The sequence below is a fragment of the Pyxicephalus adspersus genome, chromosome 2, assembly GCF_032062135.1.
Source record: "Pyxicephalus adspersus chromosome 2, UCB_Pads_2.0, whole genome shotgun sequence".
Taxonomy (NCBI): Eukaryota; Metazoa; Chordata; class Amphibia; order Anura; family Pyxicephalidae; genus Pyxicephalus; species Pyxicephalus adspersus.
Window position 1 is genome coordinate 95,052,455 of NC_092859.1, and position 16,910 is coordinate 95,069,364.

At 37.7% G+C, this 16,910-nt stretch overlaps 1 protein-coding gene across 1 annotated transcript in view; it reads left to right on the forward strand.

Moving 5' to 3' along the window:
• Positions 1-14,933, forward strand: part of LOC140324019 (F-actin-capping protein subunit alpha-2-like) — a 15,709-nt gene extending 776 nt beyond the window's left edge. The window contains exons 2-10 of the mRNA XM_072401558.1: positions 4,757-4,820; positions 6,595-6,646; positions 8,146-8,209; positions 9,457-9,663; positions 9,819-9,898; positions 11,809-11,887; positions 12,818-12,889; positions 13,729-13,791; positions 14,017-14,933. Coding sequence (XP_072257659.1) covers positions 4,757-4,820; positions 6,595-6,646; positions 8,146-8,209; positions 9,457-9,663; positions 9,819-9,898; positions 11,809-11,887; positions 12,818-12,889; positions 13,729-13,791; positions 14,017-14,157 — 822 coding nt within the window. The 3' untranslated portion in view covers positions 14,158-14,933. The remainder of the gene's footprint in view (positions 1-4,756; positions 4,821-6,594; positions 6,647-8,145; positions 8,210-9,456; positions 9,664-9,818; positions 9,899-11,808; positions 11,888-12,817; positions 12,890-13,728; positions 13,792-14,016) is intronic.
• Positions 14,934-16,910: the final 1,977 nt, after the last annotated feature.

The following is a 16,910-nucleotide window of genomic DNA, read 5'->3' on the forward strand; positions in this document are numbered from 1 at the left end:
ATCCGCTGTTTGTTACCATAGATTTCCCTTTACTTCTGATTCTGTAACTGTGGTGCCATTTTAGATTTTCTTTCATTTTCTCTTCTGGTGAATTTCCGCATTGCTAGTGAATGAGTTTTCTGCCTATGAGACTGTTGGTGCATGGTGTGATGGTTTTCTCGCATTGTTTTGTGGTTGCGTGGCATCACTTGCCCTGAATGAGGATGCAGCTGGTAAGACGCAGTTTTGGCCCGCCATCATATTTATTAAAGCTTGACTTATTAAGTGGCAAAGTTATAAGATTTGTATTACAGCCCAGGGTTTTACAAAACATAAATAGTCCCCAGTGGGACCTTACATAGTTCTGTCCTGACATTCTTCTTTGAAGTTGATTCCCCAGGCATTCATCTACGTACAATAGTAAAAAAGAACTAGAAATGCCATTAATGTCTTGATTTGAAGAGACTTTGCGTTGTAAAGGAAAATGATTAAAAAGTTTTGTGTGCCCACCATGAGTGAATTGTTTTTCCTGCAGCCCTCATTCTGCTCCATTGATGACGAATCTTCCCCTAAACTTTCGTGTTACTACTATTACGTGTTACTTTATTGCAGAAAGGTGATGTCCCAGCTGCAATAATCATTCTTGATGTCTGATTTGTGTCTTTTCCGAGCACATGCCGGCTTCCCGTGCTGGTGTCAGGACTGCAGGAACTCCTGCGGCCTGCTTGAGAATTCCATCATTCCGACCCGGCCAATCAAGAACGCCTAATAGAAGAAGATGGCGGTGCAAACATTCCAGAAAAACTTTGTCTACACTATAACAGATATGCATTGCTGTGCTTGTGTGAGGCTGACCCTATTCTTAACAATAAATGGTACAGTGCACAAAAATGGATGGAAAAGTTTGTTGTGGCAATGCACTGCACTACATATAGTGAATGTCCGACATCCTTCCATGCAGTGTCTGATGTTCTTGCATATCACATGGTGTACCACAATAGTAGTTCAAATAGTTTTGAACTTTACACAAGATAGTCTTCTGTGTGTATCAGGCAATACCTTTAACCCCCTGTACCCCAATGTGATAGAAAGGTAGCTGTGGAATCTGCTATTCACACATTTGTGAATAGCTACCATTTTTGATGCAATTTTGGATTCTTGGTAATTTAATTTGTTGAAAGTTTTTATTTTATTTTTTTTTCCCCTCTGAAGGAAATGTAAAGTTGGATGTACCAGTCAGGACTCATTTACACTTGGGAAGGCCTTTGTGATATGATGCACATGTGCTGTCTCCTGGTGATTTGTGTTGCAGTGTTCTCCTTGGAAATTTGTATTATCTGGGTGGGGAGAAGATGTTGCTGTGTGATCCCAGTGTGGATGGCTACACATGACAAATTTAGTGTTCTTGGTTGTTGTTGCCGCCAACGGCGTCCAGTAAACCCCCATAATTGTGTTTGCTTTCCATCGCCCTACACTTTATTTCAACTTTCTAATGCCCACTCTCTTAGTATGTCCTATTTTTCTTTTGCCTTTGTATTGTGGCCCAAATTTTTAGTAACCATACAGAAAGTGAAAACTGAAAAGTGCTGAGTGATGTGCCCAGCTAAAAGGGTCTGGGGAGAATGCTGGGGCTGAATTAAGACATTCCGCAATGTACCTAATATCGCTTATGTACTATGCAGGTTTGAGTGCCTTCCAAAATGAATGGCACAACATCGTACCTACATATGTGATGTGAATTGGCTTTATATGTGTTTCCAGGTACCTAGAATGTCCCATTATGTCTCAAAAGTTATTTTCATGTGTGTGTGGTGTGTACATATTCTTGCTGTGGCTTGTGTTTCCTGTGGTAGCTCTAGTTGTCACTGCTGTCCATGTCCTGGAAGATGCATGGAAAGTTATACAGCTGTGACCCGTCTCCTAAACAAGGCACATCACACCTCCCTTTGTATGTCCATACTGTTGGGCTTATATCAGATTTTAAGGAGTCTTTCTCATTGAATTTCTCAATTGGCTTCTCTGTGCTGTTATTGCATATCAGGACAACTTTCTGGTGCAGTTAATTAACCTGGGGGGGGGGATTTACAAATTTTTTGCAGGTAGTGTCCTGGCTGTGATTCAAAACTATTAATAAACAAGTTTTATATAGTGCCAACATATTACACATCGCTGTACAATAAATAGGGAATATTAAGGTAAAAGTTATAGCCATCCATGCTGCCCCCAAATTATTTTTTTTATAGAATTGAGAAACACTTGTAAGGCATTGCAGTATTGTCTGGATAAAGATGTTGTTCCCAAGACAATTCCTTCACAACTCAACTAGGTGGTAACTTACATATTTCTATCCTAACAGGTTCTCTTAGCATTTTTATAATTTCTTGTGGAAGTCAGATTAGCTTGCATTTTTAAATTTGAGGAAAATGATTTCTGTGCTCAGTGTTAAATTTTAAATAATATTTGTAATTATATTTACTATGTATGCTAGTTTAGTTATTTGCATTGCTACACAATATTTGTCATTGTAAAATCCCAGGAAATCCATAACTGGCCGCAAAGAGATGCATCCCTGCCTCAAATACAAATTTAAAGAGTAGAAACATCTATCTATCCATGGCCTGTTTGGGGGGATTCTCCTTACTGTTCCAGCACGGGATGGGGGGAAGTTCTATCTAGAACGGGAAAACATACAGTAATATTCTTACAAGTTCTAATTACTTGTGTTTAAAGTTTAACTACAGCTACAGACAGAACTACAATTCAATAAAATGGTCATTCTCTTAGCAAAAACCTTGACATATTTCCCATGCAGCTTTGCTGTAATCTGTGTGGTACTTACACTGGGTGCTAACCTCCTATAGAGGAGACCAGTTTCCCTAGCCATTGATTTGTGTGCTGGGAGACCAGTCTCCTCACCACCCACACTGCTCCCTGCAGGGGACATTCTTAGCTGTGTAGAGCTTCAGAGATGCAGCAACCTCTACCTCATACCCCACTGCTGTCCTTACCTCTCCATTCCCTTGCAGCTCTTGGCAGTCGGAGTGTTCAGGATGCTAGGAGTACATTGGGGAGTGTGCACGCTATGGGAATTGGGCTTTTGCAAAAGCCATCTGACATTGCAGCTTTCTCATGCTCTCTTGTAGAACACTGAAGGTTTCCGCTATTAACAAGACCCTTAGTTCAACTCAGGGCAAACAGTATTACAAAAAAACTCTCAGGCAACACTATAAGATATAGCAACATAATAGAGAGCTGAGCACATGGAAGAAGCAGCATTGTTTGAACTCTGCAGCCCTGTCCTTTGCATCCCTTACAGTGATGGCAGATTAGAAAACAGAGGTGGTTTACACAGAAGTAGGGAGATATTTTACTATTTATGATTATATACTTTGTTACTGGAACTGTGCAGCCAACGCTCCCTACATTGCTTATTTACTACCAGTGAAAACATGGCCACCCCAGGGTCAAAGAAATGGGGGGGGGGTGCTGTGTGTGCTGCTGGTAATTCAAACACCGATACAACTCTGGAACATTAACCTGGGCTACAGTATTGTACAACTACACATGTTTCAGCAAAAACAATGATGATGTCTTGCCTGTCGTTACCTCACTACAGACATGATTTGTAGTCACGGGTCTCATTACAAATGCAATTCTGCTGGTAGCCTACATCCATAGGAAATGCCATAGAGCAGGGGTACTCCAGCTTTTTAGTGAAGATACCCTTTTGCAAGCTGTGGAGTGCCCACCCTGTTAGTATGTCCCATTTTTTTTTTTTTTTTTTTATTGTGGCCGAACTTTTTCAGTGGAACATGCTAAGGAAAGCATTCATATGCAGTGTGATGTGGCAAAAAGTCAGTGTGCCTACATTGCACAGAATGTTTGGCGTATCTTGGTTATAGAGTCAGTGCCTATTTTCTGTATAACACACATATTCTGTGGTCCTTGTATAGAGACAACTTATCTTGTCAGGCACATGTAAACCTAAAAAAAAAAATCAGTGATTACTATTGAAAAAGCAAGAAACCACAGCTGTTGAAGCAAACACTCTGGCTATGGGTATATAACATCCGCAAGCACGTTTTAATGTACATACACCCAGAGACACAAAGGCTGCAGTTATTATACACACCTACACTAGTGATAAAATTCACTTTATTGTAAAACAGATGACCAGGTAAAAACAAGATGATTTTGATGTTTTGTCAGTCTTTTACTCGTCATGCAGATGCAGTTCTTTGAAAAATAATAAGGTTTTGTGGGCATTTTTAACTTGGATTATGGCAATAGTTGCCTCTTTCCTCTTTTTTTTTTTTTTTTTCTGTCTGTCCTTATTCCGCTACATGTCACAGCCTGGTTTCCACCTCCCAATTTTGCTCCCTGCAACCCCTAGATTAGGAAACTACTTCATATGGGTTCCTCGGTGGAACCCTTCCCAATCTCCGGGGCCTGCAGGCTTCTGTCTGCTGTAAAGACATAAATGCTAAAAACTATTACATTCTAAAGACAGGATAAAGTAAAAACCAACTAAACTGGGTGATGGCATTCATGGGTAGAAGAGGTTTAGGGTTAATGATAACTGTTGCTTGGACAAAAGCTATACCCCTTTGCTATTGAAATCATGGGAAGGAAAGGAGGGGGGGGGGCGCTGGGAGTATTTTTTTTCTTCTCTTACCTTCTAGAATAAAATAGTTTAAAACTAGTAAGGTGTGTGGGCAATTTTTTTAAAATAATTTGTTTTGTGTTTTTTGAGGATCATTGTCTTTGTTTCCTTTAGGTACGCGTAGCAGCAAAATTCATCATCCATGCTCCTCCAGGGGAATTCAATGAAGTATTTAATGGTAATGTACATTTGTCATTCTTTACTGATGTAAGGAGATCAGGGGTCTGACACCCAATGTCATCTTAGTACTTTGTTGAAGCTAGCTAAAACCAGCCTGTTTCTCTGGCTGGATTTGCTGAGGCTTGTTGGTTTGAACCCCTAATTACTGAAGTCTGAGTGTATTTGGTACATGGTACCCAGGAAGTGAGCAGATCTTCAACACTCTACATCTAACATCCTGCCCAGGGGCATCATGAAGAGAAGAAGCTACATTGCAAGTGTATAAAATGATAGGCAGAATTACTTTAAGTTTGAAAGTTGGCAGCCAAGAATAAAAACATAATCAAACTTCTGGCTTTTTTACACTGCTTACATGTGCATACTGCCACCTTAATTGTTATGGTGGCAGTGAAAGGGTTAGATTAAAGTCAGGAGTCGCTTAATTGTAAACCTTTTTTAACAAATAGAATAACCTTGTTTGTACAATGTAGAGGAGTTTGTCTCCTTGCAGTCCTGCCTTTTTAAAATCCTGATAAATAGTAACAAGTGGGTTATAGAAGAGCAAAAGATGAGAAAAAATAAGGAGGAGTAGAAAAAATCCCATTACACACTGGATTCACCACAAACAAAAATATTTCCTTCAGAAAACTTCCTGGTAATGAATATTTACATCACGTTTCTCAGAAAGTAACATGCTTTCATTACCTTTCTCTAATGCAAAGGAAAATGTTGGGCAAGATGACAAACACAATGTGAAATATATATAATACACAGATTAGCAGTTGTGCTTGGATTGCACAATATTTTACTTGCAGTTGCATGTATGTTTGTACATGTATGAATATGTACATCAGTTCTGCTTTCAAGTGTAAGGAAACTTTCAAAAGCCAATCCAAGCTGCCAGAATGTGCTTGTCATACTCTTCTCCTCCCTTTATAGTTCTCACATGTGCACATTAGAATCCCAGTCACTTCTCTGAGGCAAATTGTTTCCCCTTCCACACAGAAGTGAATGGAGTTCTGACACACATACACAAGCTTTAGAAGAGGACCGTGGATGGCCTTATGTCTCTTGCCTCAAAATTATAGCATGTATCTGCTATGGTTGTTTTCAACTATTCCTTATCTATCTAACTATATATGTTGTTTTCTATAAGAAAGTTTCTCCTCCTTACTGCTATATAGATGATTATAAAAAAACACACATTTTAAAAATGCTTCTTTTGTGTGATAAGGTTAGATGTTTAAAGCTGCCTACACACGTGCAATTCTTGTCGTTGGAAAGGATCTTTCACGATCCTTTCCAACGACAAAGGACTACGCGATGCATGAACGGTGCTGTACATACAGCACCGTTCTCCTCTATGGAGAGGGGAGGGGGAGAACGACGGAGTGGCACCCTGCTGCGCGCGCTCTCCCCCTTCCCTTGCATTAGTATCGCTCGTGGTTCATCGATTGTGAATCCGCCAGGACGGATCCACGGAGGATGAACGACGCCGACTGTACACACACCAGATTCTCGCCCGATATCTGGCCGATGCCGATTATCGGGCGAGAAAAATCTGAGGTGTGTACGCAGCTTAAGTATGAGTCACCACTGTATTCTCTGCAGACATCAGCAAGTAAGCAGTGTTGTATACATCTAAATGTGCAGTATTTGTTCCTTAGATGAATATGGAAGTTACTTTTAGCTATGAATGTGACATTTTAACTTTAATATACATGTAAATATAAATCAATAAAATGTATCAAATATCTGAAATAACCCTTCTTTTGTATACATTTCCCTTACAGATGTTCGGTTCCTGCTTAACAATGACAACTTACTCAGGGAAGGGGCTGCTCAGTAAGTGTTTTGGATCTTCCAGGTTTTCTAACACAGTTTAAATCTATAGTTTTTTTTATTATTGTTTTTAGCAGGGTGCCCACACTTTTTTGGCTTGTGAGCTACTTTTAAAATGACCAAGTCAAAATGATCTAACAACAATAAAAACTTGGACTTAAATTCTACAGCGCACAGTAGTTATTATTTTGAAAGGCATGGCTCCGCAATCTACTGGCGTTGCCTTTGCAATCCAGGTGTTGGGCACCCCTTTTCTTATAGCCTGCACATGTAGTTGGGCCAGAAGTGCACCACCATAAACAATATGAATGTGACAGATCATTTTTACCGCTTTATAGCTACTAGAATTTGAATTTTCATAGCAGAATTTCACCATGCACTGACATTATTAAAACTTTATAGACAAAGTTGTATGAGTATGCCCCTGTCCCTGGAATAATTCATGCTACATACTGCTCCAGTGAACAAGTAAATGTTTTCTTAGGGCCTTTAATTGTAATAAACTTCAGTTTATTGTAGGATGGGCCCACATATGCTGCTGTTAAATTCTTATACCAGGTAATATCATCATCTTCTTTGGAAGGACTTATATGCTCTAGAAAAGAAAAGTTATTTGAAAAAAATAAGTGTTGGGTGTCAAGGGTTATTCTAGATGTGCCCCGATATGAGAACACTTTTTTGAAAATTTTGTGTGTTTCAATACTTGACCAAAAAGTATTTTTTTCAGTATTTCCAACTGCATTGTGTAATTTGGGCAGAACATTGTTCTCTAAATTTAGAAATAAACAATACTTCCTTTTTAGACAAAATAGTGTATTATTGATCCCTGGGTATATAGTAGTCAGACAAAATACTAGAAACAATTGAGATTAAGTCAAGGGTAAGCTAGGAATAAGATCTGGGGCTGGTGAAGCTGCATGGCATAAAATTGTACAAGGAATATCTACTGTTTCAGAACCTCCTTCACACAGATGTTTATACTACATATGAATATCATACAACAATTTTGCGCATAGGAGAGTAAGACAAGGGATCCTTCATGTAGTAAATGTGGTGCACATAATGGTAATGTGATTCATTGGTTGTAGAGGTGCCCAAAATGAAAAAAAAAATTGGTTGCAGGAAGTAGGGAAAATATTATACAGAGATTTGTATTTTAGAAGTAAGTCATTTGATTAAACATGAGAATAAATAGACTCAGTTTTACAGGCACTGTAGAATAGTTTTTTTAAGATAAGGTGGCTGTTGGATGTCCCCCTCCAGGGTGGAAGAATGGAAAGAAGTAAATAAAATGATTGGTTATGAGAGGAGTATATGTAAAGTAGGAAGGGAAAGGTGAATGTTTCCCAGATTTGTTACAATGGATAAATAGTTCAAGTGTCAATCAAATGATGTTTTGAATTGAGGAAAATAGGCAGAGAGGGGTGGTGGTGTCATGGAGTGAGGCTACTAATAATTACATCCTTTTTTTCATTTACTGTTTTTTATCTTTTTATATTTAGTGCTTTTGCACAATACAACTTGGATCAATTCACCCCAGTAAAAGTTGAAGGTTATGAAGATCAGGTAGATATTCTTTTTTTCATTCAAATGTTATTGTGTTTTTGTTTTTTTAACCAGCTTTCTAAATGAGTATTGATATGACAGACTACTTTTTAGAAAATGTTTATTGTGAATAAAGTGTGGCAGTTTGTGAATTGGGCTGAAAACAGTAGGGCACATTTCATTTTCATTTCATTCATTATAATTTCATTCATTATAGTAAGTTAACTAACTATGTGAGTTTGAACACATCTCATTGGTGCACAATGTCTCTAGCTGTTGCTGCAGGATGTTGTTCCACAGTCATCTACCTAGACCAGGGGTGAGCAAACTTTTTTTTTTTTTTAGTCAGGGGCCACAATCTGAAATAAAATTTTACAGATGGTCTGGGCCGATCGGGGAGAGTGCGGGGTTATGCCATCATGATGCCACTGAACGTGACATCATGATGGCATAACCCTGCTCACTCTCGTCACAGATCTGAGCCTGCGATGGGAGAGTGGGCAGGTTGTGTGCAGTGACACAGCCTGCCCACTCTCCCATCACGGGCTGACCCTGCTCCAGGTGGCACCGGCCAGAGCCGTGGACCTCCCAAAGGGCCGGAGAATCATCCCTTTTTTGGCCGTAGTTTGCCCATGCCTGACCTAGACCTTTCCTAAGAATAACGGGCTGCACATGCACAGATACATCTGCTTTCCAACTAATTATGGCAGCAATGATTTGCTGATGCCTGGCCTGTACTGCAAGCATGCAGATTTTTGCAACAATGTTGACTGATTTCTACCACTTCTCACACTTTTAAATGATTTAGTCAGTAGAAGCTGCATGCCCCAAGTACTGCGCTGCCATCATTAAAAAACAAGTTTTGGCTTCATTTTTAAACATATACCTACTAAACAAGGGAACTGTCATTGCTTATTGCCTTCTAGTATGGTAATACCTGATGTGTGTGTTTGTATCCATTGTGTTAGGGCTTCTTAACACACAAAATTGTACACAGGAGTGCATTGCACTGCAATAACTTGGGAAGGTTCCTTTTTTGTGGCAATGCATCAAACCAATGTTTTTCTATCACACTCGCACTTGTTGGAAGAAGCCTAAAAAAATGTATTCCTGCTCCTTTTAATGTTCACCTTAATTTAAAAAGTTTACAAGTTGTACCATGATCATACAAAGAAAATGGTGGTGAATTGCCAGCTGAAACCAATGGGCAACATAGAGTTTGTGGATCTCCTTATAGGCTAAAGACAAAACATTTTGTGTTTCCCTAGGTATTAATAACAGAACATGGAGACCTTGGTAATGGGAGGTTTTTGGATCCAAAGAACAAGATTTCCTTCAGATTTGATCACTTAAGAAAGGAGGCCAGTGATCCCAGGCCCTATGAGGGAGAAAATGCCATAGAGTCCTGGAGGAATGTTGTGGACACGGCAGTGAGATCCTATGTGAAAGATCATTATCCCAATGGAGTTAGTACTGTAAGTGCAAAAAATATTTCATAGAGAGATATCCTCCAAGTCCAAGAAGTGTCTAAAAATATTCTTTATTTATGTGGCCCTCTAAGTAGCATTATACCTCTTGTTTGATACAAGTAAATTGTATACAATAAAAGTTATATTCTTTTTCACCTTAGGTATACGGCAAAACTATTGATGGACAGCAAACAATAATCGTATGTATTGAGAGCCATCAGTTTCAAGCTAAAAACTTCTGGTAAGTTGTTTTGTACTTTAGACTGTTTGGTCCCGCTCTTTATTTTAATAACACATTGACCTAATAAAAGTGGCATATTGGATGCATGTTCTACAGCATTTTAAAACAGACCTTAAAATAAAATGCATTAAAAAAAAAAAAAAAAAATACTTTTTAAACCTAGGTTTTCAGGGTGCTTGCTAGGTGAAGTCTGCAGGTCTTCTTGCAGGATTCTGGGAAAGTTGAACATCTCAAATCTCACAAGAGCATGCTCTTGTGGTGCGTGAGATACCAAAGTTTTATCCTCTGTAAGGCCCAATGATGTCCCCACAGGAAGTGGGCTTTTTTTTTTAGGGTACATAAAGATTTAATGCATTCATAGAAACCATCTAAAAACACCTGAAAAAAATAGTAAATTCAATTCCCTGGGCCACAATCTGCAACCAGCTTGCTTTTGTTTACATTCCTCTGTACTGATGGAGAATCCACTCATGGTGATTACTAGTAGATGAGCCCGTTGAATGAACACAACCCATCTCCCATCTCTATAGAGCCCCCTTTAGTGATGACTGGAGTATACAAGTTTACATTGGGGTATGATATAAACATAAGGCAATATATTGCTGTTGGTGAGCAATGGATTCAATTATCTCTTTCGTTAGGATACATATTTACCTTTTCTTTTTCCTAAATCTGCAAGGATGATGACTGTGCAGTTACTTGGCACATATTTCATGTGCACCAACTACAGTTTATTATTGTGTGCTAAATAGGTTTACCCTCCTAAGCGATAATCAGGTGTGTGACTTGGAGTGGATTTTAGTTGAAAAAAGCAGTAACCCAGAGTCACAGTCGGGGTTACTTTAAAAAAAAAAAAAAAACACACCTTTCTTTGTCCCTATACCTCGGCATCCTGCTGATCCCTGCAGCACGGTGGCACAGGGGTTAGCACTCCGGCCTTTGCAGCGCTAGGTCCTAGGTTTGAATCCCAGCCAGGACACTATCTGCATGGAGTTTGCAGGTTCTCCCCCGTGTCTGCGTGGGTTTCCTCCGGGTACTCCGGTTTCCTCCCACATCCCAAAAACATGCAGTCTGGTTAATTGGCTTCCCCCTAAATTGACTACAATAACCACATATGACTATAGTAGGGACATTAGATTGTGAGCTCCTTTGAGGGACAGTTAGTGACAGGGCTTTGAACTTTGTACAGCGCTGCGTAATATGATGGCGCTATATAAATACTGTATATTAATAATAGGGTCCTAGGAACATGTCTGCCTCCTCTGATCTCCGGCCGTGAACTGCATGTTATTTGCTGCTGTACATTTTTGTTATATATATATATATATTTAGGTGTATTTAATTTATTAACTATTGGACTTATTTTGGTGAGTTTTACTTAAGAATAATAGCCTACAATGTAAAATAAATTTCCATGCAAAAAAATTGTAACACTTTTTTCACGGAAATTTGGACAGAATCGGACCGCTAGAGGGGGGTTAAAGAGCATTTGCTCTTGCTCAGAAGTAATTAGAAATGCACTGAAAAATTATGAGATTTGAGAAGGGAGCAGATGTGAGAATTACACTTTACTACTCAGTAATTGCTACAGCATATACAATAAGATCTGGTTCTGTATTAGACACCACCATATGCCATTGTGCTTAAAGCAGGCTTTTAGCCACAACATATGTTGAGCTGAAATTATTCAGAAGCAAAAAGTATATATGGTTTGGAGTACCTTTACTAGTTATTCTTTCATTGCACTCGCATCTGGAAAACAAAATTTGTCTTCTTTGCTCTTGCTTAAGTGCCACTGTGGTGACTATTCTCAGCCTTTTCTTTTTGTTTAATAGCATATAGGGCTTGGTTTATTTGTTTCAAGTACTAGTAGCATATTAAAGAATTGACTACCAAAATCTGTTTTCTAGGAATGGAAGATGGAGGTCAGAATGGAAATTTACAATAACACAATCGACAACAAAGGTGGTGGGACTTCTAAAAATCCAGGTATTTAACTGGTTTACTTCTGTCTTGGCCAGTTTTCTGTATTGGTTTAATATGAAGGTTCCATTTTATGATTTGTTTATGTAAATGATAGAATTTGGAGGTTGTGTTAAATCAGTGGAATCACATAATCCATTTTTCATTAAGCCATATGTACATTTTAAGGCTGCCAGTATTTTTAGGTTAGTTAATGTTAAAGATACAAAATGCATTGTAATTGGCCACATATTGCAACTAGGTTTAGGGTAAGTGTGCACAGCAATTGTTTTCCTTCATTAAATGTATTGGCATGCACTGTAAATGCAGATCATCTGATCTTGATAGACTTTTATTGAGCAGTACTCATGGTAGTTCAGGGGCTGTGTCTGATGCTGCTTTAGGTGTTGCATATCCTGTGAGTATGTGAGTAAATTTCAACTGCATGCAGTGGAGGTCAAATGCAGCCTTTTCTTATCAAATGCCGTTACCAATTTAAAAGCCGGCATTTAAATTAAATTAAAATAGATCCTCCGATGAAAATAAATATACTTGCTTTTCAAACACAAAGATGTAATTTGAAGAGAATGCCCATTTACATTTACACTTAAACTGGGCACACGATTGAACAGACATTTCTCTTATAAATTGGGGAGCAAGTGAAGTTTTAGCTTTAAAATTACCAAACCAAAAAGAATAACATCATAACACTTTGGTAGTTCTGTATCCACAGAATTAGGATTAAGTTGGAATGCAGTACGATACAAAAGTTTGTGCCATCTGCTAACTGATTTCAGGCTACAGTAGATTGCACAGAACTTGGATGAACTTTAACCGCAGTTTTAGGGTTTCCTGAATAGAGTTGGCTGTTACTGATTGGCAACCCTCATAGTTTGCAACTTTACTTCATCATAACAAAGTAATAATTTCTTAGTATATAATGTATATTTTTCATAGGTTCATTATTATGAAGATGGGAATGTACAGTTAGTGAGCCATAAAGATGTTGAAGAATCGCTAACAGTGTCTGTAAGTATGATCTTTACCTTCCAGGTCAAATGGTGTCAAAATGTGTGTTTCAGTGGTGTAGTGGTAATTATTTTACATTGGCTTATTCTACATCCAGAACCACCAGAGTCTATGACATATACAGCAATAGTACATATTATTCAGGTAGAACTGAAGCTTGTAGTTGTTTGCTGCAGCTACTGCTTTCTATTACTGAAATCAGTGATCGCTTTTATTGTGCTCAATGAAAAGATTACATATAATTTCAGGGTACTATTGATAACTTTCCCATGTATATGGGAACCTTGTCCCCGTGTTATTTGAATTTTGTATGGTGATTATTATTTGAATCCTTATAAGGACTTGATTAATCTTTGAGCTTAAAAAAACAATACTATTTATATGTTCAGACTTTTAGTGTCCATAATCATATATTCCAAAGTTTTAATTTTTTTTTTTTTTCTACGGTTTCAAATCACCCAAAGTGTTAAAAATGCTGTACTTCATATCTGCTTGTAAAATAGACAAGACAGGAACTAAACAGATGATAAGCTGTTATTAATTATTGCACTATTAATGTTGCCTAATCCCTCTGTACAAGTGAGGAGCTGCAAGATAGAACAGATATTGCATACAGTGACTATTGTGCCAATTATTTTACAATAAAATACATACTATACTATGTAATTTTTAAAGTTGCATGGTAACACCACTTGGTATAACTATGTGCTGTCCCAGGAAAACTGGGTCATGGTGGTAAAATTGTGAGGAAGAACTTTTTTTTCATTGCTTTTTTTTTTTTGTGACTGTAGTTTCTAATTTGTACATATATCTGAGATTAATATTTTTGTATTCTCCAGAATGAAGTTCAGACTTCAAAGGAGTTCATTAAGATTGTAGAGGATGCTGAAAATGAATACCAGGTATGTTTCAAGGGATAAAGGTTTTGGGAGGGGGCGTGAACCTTAATTTAACAAGAAAACACATTTCATAAAATGTTCAGGACAAGCCTGATGTAAGAGTAACCCTTCAAGATTCATTTAAACTTGTGACCACCATCCTGTATAAATTCATACAACAAACACCTTTTGCTAACTTGGTGTTTACATTGACTGTCATGAATTTTATTCCTTGTTTTTCTTCCTTAGACTGCAATCAGTGAGAACTACCAGACTATGTCTGACACTACTTTCAAAGCCTTACGTCGGCAGCTGCCAGTGACACGCACGAAGATTGACTGGAACAAGATTCTTAGTTACAAAATTGGAAAAGAAATGCAAAATGCCTAAGAGGAATGTTGTATGACTGGAGGATTTTAGTGTCTGTACATACAAATAGACATGGTTGCAAAAGTCTCTAAAGCTGCCAACTTGCCTGGTCAGCAAAGCCCTTTGCTATAAATATTACTTTACTGTAATTAAAATAATTTAGCTACAACATACAATTTACATTATGAATTTGTTTACACTTTTGTTTTGAGGGTTGGTACGTGTACTGCATTTATGTTCTTTCCCTTAACAATTTTCAGAGGTCAAAATAATTTTTGAGGCTATAATGATCAGACTAAACTGCCATGCAATAAACTGATTTTGGTGCCAGTCTGGAACAAAAGTGCTCATTATGGTTTCAGCATTTGCATAAGGTGGCCACTGGTGGTTCCCTGGCTATATGTAATGCTCCAGAGGCCAAATGGCTTCCATTTCTCTCTAGATAAGGAAACAAGGCTTTTTATGATTATGTTATGGCAAACTAATCCCTTTCTTAAAATACAAATTTGCAAAGCCAAGTTCTTTATTTTACTTTGAGAATTTTTGTATATTGGACAATGCTTGAATATATCAAATGCTTTGTTCTTGTGATAGCTTTTTGAAATTGGCTTGAAATCCAACTACTTAGAATGTGCTACTTCAATGATATAACTTCCAATGTATTATACCAAGGCAAACTGTAATATATATATTCCTGTACTCCTTATCATGTCTGTCAGTTTTATTTTGATTTTCTATTCTCTGCCCTTTGAAATGTATTTCAAGTCAATGTGACATTAAAATGCAGATTTTCTATTTGTATGAGTAGAATGTGCTTGTTGACAACAGTCATATGCTTTTGTTATTAAAAAGGAAGAAAATATTGGGACTTTCAAATGCCATAAATGGACGCTCAAATGCAATATATAGGCATGTATATCTAATTACAGACAACCACCCCTCTCTTCCCCAATATTCACAACCAGCCCAATTCAGAGCTGTGCGATAGTGATTGGGCCTGAATTACTCTTTATTCCACTTTGTTCCACAATTCAATATTAACATATTCTTGCCATAAAAATCGCTGTTTATTGTCTCTTATTTTCACTCATAATGCATTGGTTGATGTGTCAATGTGTACTTGAGATGAAAGGTGAAGGCCAGACTGAGAAGTCGAACCCTTCTAAGAAAGCCAGGACTTACAATATCTCCTTGCCATTTAACAGTATTCGAGGCCATGTAGAACTATTGGTTTGTTCTACCAACTTTGCATATTCTAGCAACTTATTTTTTATATTCCCTGTAATATAAAAGACATACTAAAGGATCATGGGGGAAAATAAAGTCCTCAGCAGTGTTGACTCGGGAACCTGAGCATAGATTTCTCATCAATACAACCTGTCATGTTGGCCTAATAGCTTCATAAGATTTACTATTCCAAAATAGCTACATTTGATCTTTTTCATAATCCAAATACTTGTTTTACTTGCTAATAGGAATCATTTCCTGGTCAGCCAGATAGCGTTTCCTTTTTTTTTTTTTTTTTTTTTTTGAAAGGTTAGCAGCTTTATTTTTCTCTCTTGATAGGTTTACGTTAATAAATCAATTGCAAGGAATGTAAATAGGGTTAAAGGATTTGTGAAACCAAACATTAAAGAAGAATATGTGGCCTGATCATGTCATGAGGTTACATACAGCTAGTCCACACATAAAACACCCGTATGTTACTATTTTAGGAAGGAAAACGTTTAAATATCTCCTGTAATGTACAAGTCAGCAATCAATGATTTTCCTCCACAGGTGCAGAATTGAAATAGCAGCTCTAGAGTTGCCACCCGAGACATCTGAGAGTCAGTAGAAATATCCTGCGGTGTATTTGTGCAGTAATGGACTTGTGTACTTATCCTGATCTCACTACTGCAAAATTATAATGCTATCCCCCCATATCATTGATTTACAGCTATTACATTCTGAAATATATTTGTACAAATAAATGCTCCATAGATATCCTTTCTTACAAATTACTTTTTTATGGGTCGGACTCTTTTTTTTCTCTATACAAAATAAAAACCATGTTAGCTAGTATTTTTTTTTGGCAGATTCTGAAAAAAATAAAAAGTGCAAGCATGATTTTACATGGAAAGCTTGTTCCTGTAGTTCTTGCCATATGGCCACATTTTTCTTCTTGTATGATTAAATATCAAAAAGTAGGTATGTTTGTAAAGACAGAACTAGGAGTCATACTGCCTTCTGTATGAAATACAGGCAGACAAGTGCTGTCTGCCAACAAGTTGTGTTAGTCTTAAAACAAATGAATCATCTTATAAAAGACATGTGATGTTTGTCTGCATTGTCGTGTGTGTGTGTGAATACCACCTGGTATTTGTATACATTGAGGTGATCACAATTTCACCTTACAATAGAAACACGTAAAGGGAAGCTGAATGGTATTGGAGAGTTAATATCAGACTTCATTATGCCTTGTGTATTATCATTTCCCTCTTGTCAGTCTAGGCTAGCCTTTCTTGACTTTTTTTTTTTTAACATAATGGAACCCGTTCTATAATTACTGTACATTGGTAGTGGGTAGTAAGAATGTCACCCTTACGGATAGAAAAAAAAGAACGTTGGTATCTGGTCAAATGACTGAGAGGAACAAATTACTCAAGGAGCCCGGCAAGCTGTTGAGGAGCTCTGGCTGAGAACACTGCTATAAGCAGTAGTAATTCAGATTTAACTACATGTTTCTTATATCGCCTGCAGGTGTACAGCTCAATGAGGGCATCTTCATATTT